Source organism: Cebus imitator, unplaced genomic scaffold (genome assembly GCF_001604975.1).
Source record: "Cebus imitator isolate Cc_AM_T3 unplaced genomic scaffold, Cebus_imitator-1.0 Scaffold79, whole genome shotgun sequence".
NCBI lineage: Eukaryota > Metazoa > Chordata > Mammalia > Primates > Cebidae > Cebus > Cebus imitator.
The window spans coordinates 4,952,516-4,965,638 of record NW_016107394.1 but is presented as its reverse complement, the minus strand read 5'-3'; the positions used below and the strand labels follow the sequence as shown (position 1 = coordinate 4,965,638).

General features: G+C 48.9%; 1 protein-coding gene across 7 annotated transcripts in view; it reads right to left on the bottom strand.

The window, feature by feature from the left end:
• The window catches only part of SLCO2B1 (solute carrier organic anion transporter family member 2B1), a 55,283-nt gene that overhangs the window by 24,758 nt on the left and 17,402 nt on the right, over nucleotides 1-13,123 (bottom strand). For all 7 annotated transcript variants that reach the window (XM_037740133.1, XM_037740132.1, XM_017533003.2 and 4 more), the window contains 3 exons: nucleotides 11,192-11,425; nucleotides 10,832-10,930; nucleotides 7,709-7,899 (listed from right to left, as the gene is read on the bottom strand). In XM_037740133.1, the coding sequence (XP_037596061.1) occupies nucleotides 7,709-7,899; nucleotides 10,832-10,930; nucleotides 11,192-11,425 (524 nt within the window). The remainder of the gene's footprint in view (nucleotides 1-7,708; nucleotides 7,900-10,831; nucleotides 10,931-11,191; nucleotides 11,426-13,123) is intronic.

Here is a 13,123-nt window from a genome sequence, read left to right as displayed (position 1 = left end):
AGGTGATCCACCTGCCTCAACCTCCCAAAGTGCTGGGATTACAGGCATGAACCACCATGTCCAGGCCGTGGCCTTCTTTTAATGAGCTCCATGCCATTGGCCATGATTCATGCTTCTTTTCCCTTTGGCTACCAGAAACCTCAGAACCAAATAAATGGCTCAACTGTATCAACAGAATTAATCTTTATGGATCCATGCATTTATGTTTTTCTCTCTCATTCTAAAAATGTTTTTCTCTTATTTATATTGTTCCTGCTCCTTAGCCTGGATTGATTGGTTTCACCATTTACTAGCCATGTGACCAGGTTACTTAATCTGTTACCCAAGTCCCTCCAGTACAAAATGGGGGTAATAACTATATCTACTTCACAGGTGGGTTATAGGGACTGAATGAGAGAATCCATACAAAGGTCTTAGAACATTGCATGGTGCAAAGTAAGTAATAACTGTTAGCCTAATTCCTACTGTTCTGGAAGTACTATACCTGTGTGTGGTGTGAGCTGTCTCAAACCTTTCACAGGCTATAATGCAAGTAGGATACGGAAAAGGATATGGAAACACAGTGGGATATCAACTCACACCTGAATGTGTATAGATATGATATATTATAATAGAATGGCTATTATAAGAAAGATGACCAGTAAGTGCTGGTGAGGCTGTGGAGAAGAGGGCTCGCCTGCACACTGTTGGTGGGGTGTGTAAATTAGCACAGCCATCATGGAAAGCAGTATGGAGGCTCCTCAGAAAGTTAAAAATAGAACCTCGTGATCTAACCATCCACTACTGGGTGTATATCCAAAGGAAATGAAATCAGTATATTAAAGAGAGAGACAGCCGAATTTATTTTACATTTAAAAATAACTAAGACACTTTGGGAGGCTGCGATGGGTGGATCCTCTGAGGTCAGGAGTTTGAGGCCAGCCTGGCCAACGTGGCAAACCCCATCTCTACTAAAAATACAAAAATTAGCCAGGCGTGGTAATGAATGCCCATAATCACAGCTACTCAGGCGGCTGAGATGGGAGAATTGCTTGAGTCTGAGAGACGGAGGCTGCGGTGAGCCGAGATCGTGCCACTGCACTCCAGCCTGGGTGACAGAGCGAGACTCCGTCTCAAAAAATAAATAAATAAATAAAAATAAGAGAGGAACCAGAGCCAGGCATGGTGGCTCATGCCTACAATCCCAGCACTTTGGGAGGCTGAGGCAGGAGAACTGAACTCAGGAGGTGGAGGTTGCAGTGGGCAGAGATTGCGCCACTGCACTCCAGCCTGGGTGGTAGAGTGAGACTGTCTTAAAAGAAAAAAAAACCCAAAACAAAAAACTAAGAGGGTATAACTGGAATATTTGTAACACAAAGAAATGATACATTCTATTGATTGGTTGGTTATACACAGAAAAATAAATTTAAAAAATAAGAAACGATAAATTCTTTGTTATTTCCTTTTTGGATGCCTTATTTACCCTGACATAATTATTACCCATTGTATGCCAGTTCAAAATATCTCATGTAGGCTGGGCACAGTGGCTCATACCTGTAATCCCAGCACTTTGGGAGGCAGAGGCAGGCACATTACTTGAGGTCAGAAGTTGGGGACCAGCCTGGCCAACACAGTAAAACCCCATCTCTACTAAAGATACAAAAATTAGCCAAGTACGGTGACGAGCGCCTATAATCCCAGCTACTCAGGAGGCTGAGGCAGGAGAATTCCTTGAATCCTGGAGGTGAAGTTTACAGTGAGCTGAGATTGCACCACTGTACTCCAGACTGGGCAACAGTGACAGACAGAGAGAGAGAGAGAGACTCCATCTCAAAAGAAAAAAATCTCTTATACCCCATAAACATATACACCTACTATGAACCCATAAAAATTAAAAATTAAAACCTTTTAGCCGGGCGCAGAGGCTCACGCCTGTAATCCCAGCACTTTGGGAGGCCGAGGCAGGCGGATGACTTGAGGTCAAGAGTTCAATGGCTTGGCCAACATGGTGGAACCCCATCTCTACTAAAAATCCAAAAGTTAGCCAGGCATCGTGGTGTGTGCCTGTAATCCCAGCTACTCAGGAGGCTAAGGCAGGAGAACTGCCTGAACTCAGAAGGCAGAGGTTGCAGTGGGCCGAGATTGTGCCACTGCACTCCAGCCTGGGCAACAGAGCAAGATTGCATCTCAAAAAAAAAAAAATAACAATTTAAAAAAGAAAATGAAAAAACACAAATTTTCAAATAAAAGAATATATTTAAATCAAAGAAAGGAGAGAGATCTGCACTCCCACGCTTACTGCAGCACTATATACATTAGCCAAGATATGGATTCGGCCTGAGAGTCCATCGATAGATGAATGAATAAAGAAAATGTAGTATGTGTGAACAATGGAATACTATTTGGCCTTAAAAAAGAAGGAAATCCTGTCATTGTGAAAACGTGGATGATCCTAAGGACACCATGTTAAGTGAAATAAGCCAGGCACAGAAAAACAAATACTGCATGACCTCACTTAGGCATGGAATCTAAAAAAAGCCAAACTCATAGAAGCAAAAAGTAGAAGGACAGTTACCAGAGGCTGGACAAGTTGTTAGTCACAGGATACAAAATTTCAGTTAGACAGGAGAAATAAGTTCAAGCAATCTTTGTACATCATAATGAATATAGTTAATAACAATACATTACATAGTTGAAAATCACCAAGGAAGTAGGTTTGAAATGTTCTCACCACACACACAAAAAGATAAGTAAGTGAGGTAAGGCATGTGTTAAACAGCTTGATTTATCCACTCCCCAATGCATACACAGATCAAAACATCATGTTCCACCATAAATACATACAATTTTAACTTTTCAATTGAAAAATGAAATTAAAAAAACAAAAAAGTTAAAAAACATGTAAAAAGGAAAAGCATATAAGAAGGTTAGAAAAAAGGCACTTTTTCTATTACTTTTTCCCCTTAAGAGTGGGCCTGCTTGGAGAGAGATGCCAAGAACCAGCACTCCTGTTTACTGCACCTGCGCTCCGGCACTGAGCGGCCCACCTCACCACTTTGCCTCACTTCATTCCTACAAAGGCCCCGAGATGTAGATGTTACGGTTATACCCATCTTACAGATTTCAGAATTAGTAAGTATCAGAGCCGGGCTGGTATGGTGCGGCCACCATATTGCATGGTATATGTACCTGACAGTACTAGCTTCTTAAGCATACCCTGAGAATGACCCTATGGTCTAAACAGAACCTGCATTTGGCGTTCTTTTTTTTTTTTTTTTTTTTTGAGAGAGAGAGTCTTGCTCCATCATTCAGGCTGTAGTACAGTGGTGCGATCTCAGCTCACTGCAACCTCTACCTCCCAGATTCAAGCGATTCTCCTGCCTCAGCCTCCCTGTAACTGGTATTACAGGTGCCCATCACCATGCCCAGCTAATTTTATAAAAATATAAAATATTTTTAGTAAAGACAGGGTTTCACCATTTGGCCAGGCCGGTCTCGAACTCCTGACCTCAAGTGATCCGCCTGCCTCAGCCTCCCAAAGTGCTGGGATTACCGGTGTGAGCCACCGTTCCCAGCCTTGTTTGCAGTTCTGAGCTAAGAAATCTGGGAGTGGCCAACCCAGAGATTCATTCCTTAAGAAGAACATCTGAACCCCTGGCTCATCCCGTGGAACACAGGCTGTATAGAGAGGATCCAGGCCTTTTGTTTTGGGCTAAGTGAAAGTTGCCAGGTGGAGGGTGCCAAGTAAAAATGCCATATAACTTGCACGTTTTTTACAAATGGTAGTGATTCTCTGTCCAGCCCACCACCACTGGACCACCCTGTATGTAAGTTCCCTCAATAAACTCCATGTCTTGTTTGCTGACTCCGGGTCTTTTCTTCAGCCCCTCAAGCATGGCGCCGCCCCTACTGAGGTCAGCAGGGTTCCAGCATGACGTGTGTCTAACCCCTGCCATGTCTAGCCCTGTCCCTGCTGCTGCAGGATGCCTCAGACACCGGGGAAGCTCGCGTGGTGCCTCTTGAGCGTGATCAGCACCTTTCATCCCTTCTTCAGCTTCAGTCTCCTCTCTGACAATGGCAGTACTGGACCAGCTCCGCTGGTTTTTAGTAACAGAACCCTTTTCCTAATTGAAATCTTATTCTTTAGATTTAGTCTTTAGACAGGTATAAAAACAAAATAGTAGAACTACTCTGACTGAAGAGTGTGGGGTGTGTGTGTGTGTGTGTGTGTGTGTGTGTGTGTGTAGCGGTGGAAGGCCTTTAGCCCTGCTCGGGGACACCCCTCCCCCTCCTTTCTATGGTGGTATGCTTGGTGTTCTGTGGGATTCAATTTGAAAAACCACTCAAGCAGATTGCCCCAGTGGGGTGGGGCCTCAAGCCCTGATTTTTTTTTTTTTTTTTTTTTTTTTTTTTTTTTAACTAGAGTCTTGTTCTGTTGCCCAGGCTGGAGTACAATGGCACGATCTCACCTCACTGCAACCTCTGATTCCCAGGTTCAAGCCTCAGCCTCCTGGGTAGCTGGGATTACAGGCACCCACCACCATGCCTGACTCATTTTGTATTTTTAGTAGAGATAGGGTTTCTGCATGTTGGCAAGTTGGTCTCGAACTCCCAACCTTAGGTGATCCACCTGCCTCGGCCTCCCAAAGTGCTAGGATTACAGGCATGAGCCACCGTGCCCGGCCGAAGCCCCAATTTAAAGGAAGTCCTATGTGCACCAGGTCTGGGGCAGCCTTTCCTTGGTCCTCTGGGGCCAGGACCTGGCTGTGTACAAACAGGTGCAAGGGCCTGTGGTGCTGCCCAACCTCTGGGCGGGTCTTTGACCCTCTATGGGCCAATTCCTCCATCTGTGAGATGCATCGGGGTCTAGAGGCAGTGCCTACAAGGAAGAGGCACTGGGGGCTGGGAGGCCTGCAGCACCTCAGGACTCACAGAGGCTGCTGTGGAGACACAGAGTCCCAGGGGAATGGGGGCCTCCTGGCTGGGCAATCCCGACAGACCAGCCCGAAGTCCTGGGTTTTAAGGACCATCACCACCTCACACTCCTGTCCCTCATCCCTGACCATTCTCCCAAAGAAGTATATGGAAGTTAATGACTGGGAGACAGTGGACATCACAGGCTTACAGACTCTTAGCCAAAATTGCAACCATTCAGAAAAGTGGATTTGGGGAGTGATGGACCATTCGAGGCATAGACTTTTACAATAATGTAAGTAAGTATTTGAGAAGCTCTATTAGGAACACAGGATTTTAAAACCATGTAATTTAGAAATCCCAAACTCTCAGATTCCCCATCAGTGGCCCTCGTGGGCCAGGCCAGCCAGCATTACTGCAAGCAGACCCGGCCAAGACAGCCTCAGGGAGGCGGAGGAACAATTCCTCCCACATCAATATTTATTACCTGAGAGCTACTGGAAGCAGATCATCATGTTCTCAGCCCTTGTTTCTTTTTAAAGAAACTCTCACCCCCTTCCTTCCCCACTCCCCATCCCCAGTGTGCTGACAGAATGAATCTAGACAGCCAGACAGGTTCACAGCTGGGGAGCTGGGGTTTCAAAGCATCATAGAGACACAGCTCTTAAAATTCGAGTCTCTGAATCATAGCAGCTCTGACTCAAGGAATCGTGCATTCTCAGAATCTGAGGCGCACAGGATATTGCTCCAGTAACCTAACCTCGGCATCTTAGACAGCAGCACAGAATGGGGAAGTGGCTTGCTGCTCAAGGTCACATGGCTGACATGTGACGGAGAGCAGCACAGTCTCCCACCCCTAAACTTTGCTTTTGTCACCTATTCCACCATGGCTCAACTGGCATTCTTCTCTGTTCACATTTAGGACCCAATTTGGAGATTATCTGTAACCAGCAATATAGCCTCGCTCTCTTTCCTCTAAGATCATCACCCCCACTTCTAAGTTCTAGGAATTTCATCTTAACCAAACTTTGGCCTGAGCTAGGCAGAATCAGAAAGGCCCATCTGTGGTTCCAAACTGTCTTCTTCCCCTGAAACTGCTCATTCCCCGGCAGCTGCCTCCCCCTGCCTCTGAGCCAGCTGTACCCAATCCCAGCATCAGCCCAAATTATCACTGTCTTGGGGACATCTTATAGCAGGGCAGCTCTGTGCAGTCCCCCGCCTGGGTAGCTCCCAGATGCACCCCTATCCCCTCACTGCCGATGCACGGCGTCCACCTGGCCTGGAGCACCGTCAGAGCTGTCTCATTTCTCTCCCCGTTCCCACCCTCTCCAAACATATTCAAATGCATCAACCTGCCACAGAAATGCTCTTGTGGCAAAAATATGCAACAGAATTTTTATAAACTGTCCCTTTGAAATTAGAATTACTTAGCAACAAGTTACTTAATTTACAATTGTCTGTGATTTCTCAACAGCCACCTGCTATACTTGAGAAAAAGGAAATCTAATGCACATATTTTCAGAATATAATGAAATGCGTATGAGTGTTAAAGAAAACTTAGTGAACCTGGCATTACTTGCGTGTAGTTAAACTTTTAGGCCTGGTGCAGTGGCTCACACCTATAATCCTAGCACTTTGGGAAGCCGAGGAAGGCAGGTCACCTGAGGTCAGGGATTCGAGACCAGCTTGGCCAACATGGTAAAATACTTTCTCTACTAAAAATACAAAATTAGCCAGGCCTGGTGGCGCACGCCTGTAATCCCAGCTTCTTGGGAGGCTGAGGCGGGAGAATCACTTGCACCTGGGAGTTGGAGACAGTGGCCGCTGTACTCTAGCCTGGGCAATAGCGTGAGACTCCATCCCAAAAAATAAAAATAAATAAATAAATAAACGTTTAAAATTGTTTCTATGTTGTCGTTTTCTTTATAGTTTAAAGCCAGTTTGTTGTTTTTCAGGCTTCGTGTTTTTGTGGATATCTGGAAAACTTGGAGGTCCCGGGCCTGGAATGGTCTGTGCTGCCCAGTGGCTCACATGATCCTGTACTCTCCTACCAGCTTTGTGGCCCTGGGCAAATCGCTCCACTGGCTGGACCTCCATGTCCTCTTCTAAGGAAAGACCCACCTGCCCCAAGAGCGGAGAAGGGGGATTCTAGATACCACTGGAGCATCAGACCGGTTATGACTTGTCAGTGAGTCTGTGTCCTCCCCAGATTGTGCGTGCTGGAAGGGTGTAGGCCATGGACTGAAATTCAGGTCCAGGCTGGAGCCTGCACTCCGTGCATGTGTGTCCCCTTCACTGTCCCCCAAAGGGCCAGGTTTATTTCTACAGCCAAATCCTTCACCCAGGGTGTTTCTGTGCCTAGAATCTCTGTTCCTCTCTCCTTTCTGTGCTTCCACATATCCTTCAAAGTCCAGCTGAAATCCTTCCTCTTCAGGGAAGTCTTCCCAGATTGTCCCACCCCAATTCTTAACATTCCTATGGAAGGTTCAGAATACAAAAACTTAAATGATAAGCACAGAGGCCATATTGTAATGGTTAGCATGACGGGCATGGGCTGAGAAAGGTGCGGGTTCTCATCCCAGCACTGCCCTTGCTGGCTCTGTGATCTTGGGTAAGTCACTTTCCAACACTGGCTCTGGGTCTCCTCAGCTGTGGAGAAGGCAGGTGACATCATTGTGCAAGGCTGTTGGAAAGATTCGATGGAGCCTGGGCAGGAAGTACAATGTGCAGTGGGGATGAAGTGTAATGCTACAAAGGAGAATGAGTGGGTGGGGCTGCAGCCTGCACCCAGACAGGTGACGTGGAGGGGGCTTACCTTTCTGGCAGGTGAGTCTGTGACTGCTAAGACCTTTCGCCGGAACTGAAGCTCATGCTTTTCCTTGGGCATTTCCTTGGGGAAGAAGAAGTAGGGGATGGCAGCCAGGGCCACTGTGCCGGCAGCGATGAGGAAGCCCAGCCACCAGGCACCCACCCATCGGGGGTCCTTTATGGTCAGGCTGATACCACCTGGAAGAGAAGAGCATAGTGATGTTAGGGTCAGGATGATGGGCTGCCACTTCTAAGCCACCATCCTGGGACTGGCCTCTGAGACATTAGGTGGGCCAGGCTGGGAGTCAGGAGACCTGAGTTCCAATCTCTGCTCTGCCAGGTGTGTCCTGTGTGACCCTGGGCAAGTCACTGGCCCTTTCTGAGTCTTGGCTTCTTCAACTACTAAGGCAGTGTAGTGCAGTGGTCAAGGCCATGGACACTGGTGGTGGACTGCTGGGTCTGAATTCCATTACTAACTCATAGCCTTGGGCAAGCTACTTAACCTCTTGGTGCCTCAGTTTTTGTCCTTTGTGAAATACAGATATTAGTAGCTCCCAAATCATAGGGTTGTTGTGAGCATTACAGAAATTCATAGATGTGGCCGGGCGCAGTGGCGCATGCCTACAGTCCCAGCTACTCAAGAGGCTGAGGCTGGAGGATCACTTGAGTCCAGGAGTTCTGGGCTGTAGTGCGCTATGCCAATCGGGTGTCCACACTAAGTCCGGCATCAATATGGTGACCTCCCAGAAGCGAGGGACCATTAGGTTGCCTAAGGAGGGGTGAACTGGCCCAGGTCAAAAACGGAGCAGGTTGAAACTCCCATGCTGATCAGTAGTGGGATCGCGCCTGTGAACAGCCACTGCACTCCAGCCTGGGCAACATAGCAAGGCCCTGACTCTTAAAAAAAAAGAAATTTAAAAAGTAAATAAATAAATATTTAAAAAAATAAATTCATAGATGTGAAGCACTTAAAAGAGTATGTGCCTTGTGGGTACCTGCTCCTCCTCCTCCTCCTCTTCCTCTTTCTCATTACTATTGTGATTATTATTCTTAAATGATTGGTTAGGATTACAGTTGTGTTTCTCAGACCTGCATGATGATTAATATCCCCAGGGATATTTGTCAAAAATACTTGGCCTTACCAAAGACCCACTTAGAATGATCACAGAGGGGTGGGAAGGTGACCAAGGAATCTGTACCTTTAACAAGTTTCCTAGATGATTTTGAGCCCCAACTAAGTTTAATTAGGACTAGATTATCCCAGATGTACCTCCTGGCTAGAACACACAAAGCTCCCGTCATACTTCTTAACCCCAAGGCTGAGTTGCGTACATTCTCCTTCAGTCTCCACAGCATCCGAAAATGCTTCATAAAAATACAAATAAGCTGGGTGCAGTGGCTCAAGCCTGTATCCCAGTACTTTGGGAGGCTGAGGTGGAAGGATCATTTGAGGCCAGGAGTTCAAGACCACCCTGAGCAACATAGCGAGGCCCTGCCTCTACAAATAAATTAAAAAGTTAGCCAGGTGTGATAGTGCAAACCTGTAGTCTCAGCCACTCGGGAGGCTGAGGCGGGAAGATTGCTTGAGCCCAGGCATCCAAGGCTGCAGGGAGCTAGGACTGTGCCACTGCGTGAGGGGCAGAGTGAGATCCTAACTCAAAACAAAAACAAGAAAAACCAAGTGATCCTTGATATGCCAATCCCACATGCAGAGCCGGTTCCTCCCAGCTGGGGACCAGAGGACACAGTTGGCACTTAGCAAATGTACCTGTGAAGCCAGGGATGGGTTTGGCTTTCGCACCGATTAGACTTGATCGTCTCCTTACTTGCTATCTCCCCCGCCTCCGTGTCAGGCTGGTGAGAGCTCACACCTGCCCCTCTCCAACTCCTCCGCTTCTCTCATATCAGTCTGTGCCTGCAGCTGGCATGATCCGCCCACCCTGTGAAATCCCCCATGGAGAAGGGATTTTCAAGGTGGCAGGCTGGTCCACAGAAATGTCACATCTGCCTGTGGAGATGCCCTGTCTGCCAGGACAATGTCAACAGAGTCAGAAAACACACCCCCTTGCGGGGAGCTGAGGTGTGTCTGGGAAATCTAGGGAACTCCTGACTCCCAGGGCTTCTTTCAGGGGAGGACGGTGTTCCAGCCAGAGCCCACACTCCAGACCCAGCCTTCCAGAAGGAAAGGGGGAAGGGCGGGCTGTCCCTACTGGCTGCTGTCCAGAGCCACCCAGACCTGTTCTGGCTGGAGGCAGGGGAACAAGAAGCAGCATCTGCCTGTTCATTCAGCCACACACATGTCACCTGAGGCTCCCAGGATTGGCAGAAAGTCTGCAGGTGAGAACGGCAGGAGGCAGGAGGCACATCTGGAGCTGCTTGGTGTGACAAGCTGGGAGCTGGGATGCCTCAGTGACACGCTCTAACAGGCATACCCTCTGGCTCTCCAAGGGCTCCAGAGCCCCAGAAACCCCAACACCCCTCCCTCCTGGCCACCTTCAGACCAAGCGTGAGTTCCACTCCTTGGCCCACTCTGACCACTGCCTGGACCAGAGACCACTGTTTCCCAGATGGTGCCCTGGCAGTTTCCTAGACTCTGAGCTGGTCAGAACTAGAAGGGTTCTTAGAGGTCACAGTAAATATCCCACCTGAGAGAGGCCCAGGGTAATACAGAGTCCCCAAGTCCTGCTCCAAAATTCTCTCCAGGGTGCAGTGTCCTCTCTGCTTAACTCAAGTCTTGTTTCCCGCTAAAGATGGGCGCTCCCTACCGGTCTGGAGAGTACACTCTTCCACCTGCCCACATGTGAGCAGAGGGCTGAGGGCCTGGGGGAGGTGGGGTATGGAACAGGGCGAAGACTCCTAGTAATAGTAGTGATGGCAACCACGGCTCCTTATCTGATGGCACTTTATAGCTTCTCTCTGCCATCTCACTGGACTCTGATTGCAGCTTTGGGTGACAGACAGGACAGAGATTATCTCACAGATGAGAAAGCTGAGATTCAGAGAAGCTAAGAGGCTTGCCCAAGGTCAGTGGTGCTGCTAGGATTGAACCAAGGTCTCTGGACTCGGTGTCTCCCATGAGAGTGGCAGTCAGTTAGCTAGTATCTAGCAAACGTGTGCTCTTGAGACTCACCTTCCGGCATCCGGTTAATGTCCACATAAAGGCGCAGCATGAGGCTGCCCAGCCCAAAGGCCAGGCCTGGCCCCATCATGGTCACTGCAAACAGGATCCCTACAACACAAAGCTGGGGTTAGGACCCTCTGGCACTGGCTTCCCTCCACAAACTAGTGCCTGCCCAGTCTGTCTGATGGGCAAGAACACCCTGTCTCACCTGGTCAGGCATGGGGAACTCTCCGGGGCTTCCCTGGACCTTTACTGGCCAGATGGGGAAGGGGGCAGGGACTCCATCTCCAGCCCCAACCCTAGGTCTCTCTTCCTCCTAGCTGAGCCTGGCCTGACCCTCAGAGGTCAAGGGATGGGACCAGTTCTCACCGAGGTAGAGGGGCGAGTTGCTGTTGTGGGCAAAGTCATCGATGTAGGAGATGCCAAAGGGCTGAATGGGCACCCCGCCCACGCCCAGCAGGGTCTGTGCCACGAACATGATCCCCACCAAACCCAGATGCTGGGCTTCTGTGGAGCTCGAGCAGTTGGCATTGGAGGGAGCCGGGGCTGAAGCCGAGGCTGTGGGCAGGCACAGGGAAGCCTCGAAGTCCTGTGGCGTATTCTCTGAGAGATGACAATGACACATATTACGATAGCTAAGACTTCAATAGGGCTCACCCAGGGAAGGTACTGTTCTAAGCACTGCATATAGAAATCATTCGAGACCTACAACAAACCTCAGGGGTGAGTGCTCTTATTATGCCTGTTTCACAGGTGAGGAGACTGATACTCAGACAGCAACTAGTAAGGGGCCAGGGCCAGCACTGGAATCCAGGAGGTCTGGCTTCAGAGTCAATACTCTTAAACTGCCCTCTGCCACCTTTCTGAGCAGAGGCATTTGCAAGTGCTACAGCAATGACGGCCCCTGGGTGGGGCAGGGTGGTCAAAGGTGGTGAAGTTTGAACTGAGTCTGGAAGAATAAACACAATTTTCCAGAAAGAGAAGGAGGGGAGGGGTGTTCCAGGGAGAGGTCACAGTACAGGGCAAAACCCAGGGACTTGAAAGGGCACCGTGCTGGGAGAATCAGAAGCTCAGAATGGCTAGACCATAAAGCGTGAAGGGAAGGCCAGGGCTGAGGGCAGGGTGGGGCAGCTGGGGCTGGATGGTGGAGGGCTCTGGGGCCCTTGGCATTCACTTTGGGGAGGGTTCCGTGTCAGCTTGGGACACAGATGAAAGAGTACAGAAAAGAATTTCTTAATTTAGAGCCCTACATTTGTTCCTGGAGCTCACTAATATTTGGTGTGCAAACTTGAGGAGACCCTCACTCTATTATTATCCCCAATGTGGCTGTAGAAGCAGCCTTCCCTCTGCAGCCCTCCATTTATAGAGCTGGGACTCTGAGCTGTGTCAACCCAGTCCGGAGAGCCACTCCCTTGGGCTTCAAAGAGCCATGTGAACCAAGGTCAAGAACCTGAAAGAAGCCTTCCATGGAGGCTGCTTTGGACTTGCTGTGTGACTTTGACAGAGGCCCTTACCCACTCTGGGTCTTGGTTTCTTTCATCTTTCATGTGAAAGAAAGAACAAAGTTCTCCAGATAAGGAATTCAGAAGCAGAATCAGTAATTCAGCAGTTCAGAGCAGCAGCTAAGGCTGGACTACCTGGGTGTGTCCTTGGGGCAGTTCCTCCCCTCTCTGAGCCTTGGTTTCCTCGCTTGTGAGGAAGTAATGATAACCCCTGCCTCCCGACACCGTGAACATTAAGAGTGGTGGGTGGTGAGTGTGCCCGGGCATGGGGCCTGCTAGACGTTAGATGCAACAATTATGACAGAGGTTGTGTCTGCCTTCCCCATCCCTGTGTCCCCAGTGCCCGCAGAGGGCCTGGCACAGAACACAGCATCATCAATATTGGATAAAGAATGAGACAATGGAATAGCCTTGAGCATCAGATCAGGAGGGGGACTTGGAGATCCCTGAGTCTCTCCCACTCTTTGGGCTGATGTAAAGATGGGGGCTCAGACAGGAGAAGGGCTTTGCTTGAAGATTCAGGGGCACCTATTGCAGAGGGGGGTTGTATGGTAGTGAGGATGAAGAACATTTGTGACCGTGCACAGGAAAAGCTCTGTAAGGTGAAAATTCTGTACAAAGAAACGTCAGGAAGTATTAGTTTTTGGTATTCCAAGGAGTTCTCTTGACAAATCACGCAGGCCTGGAGAACCGCTCTGCATTCTTCATGCACGCGCTGGGCTTTCCCACTTCCCTGCTTCTGCACCATGCCCTCCCCTCCACCTGCAGCTCCCACCTCTCTCTAAGCTGTAGCTCGAGT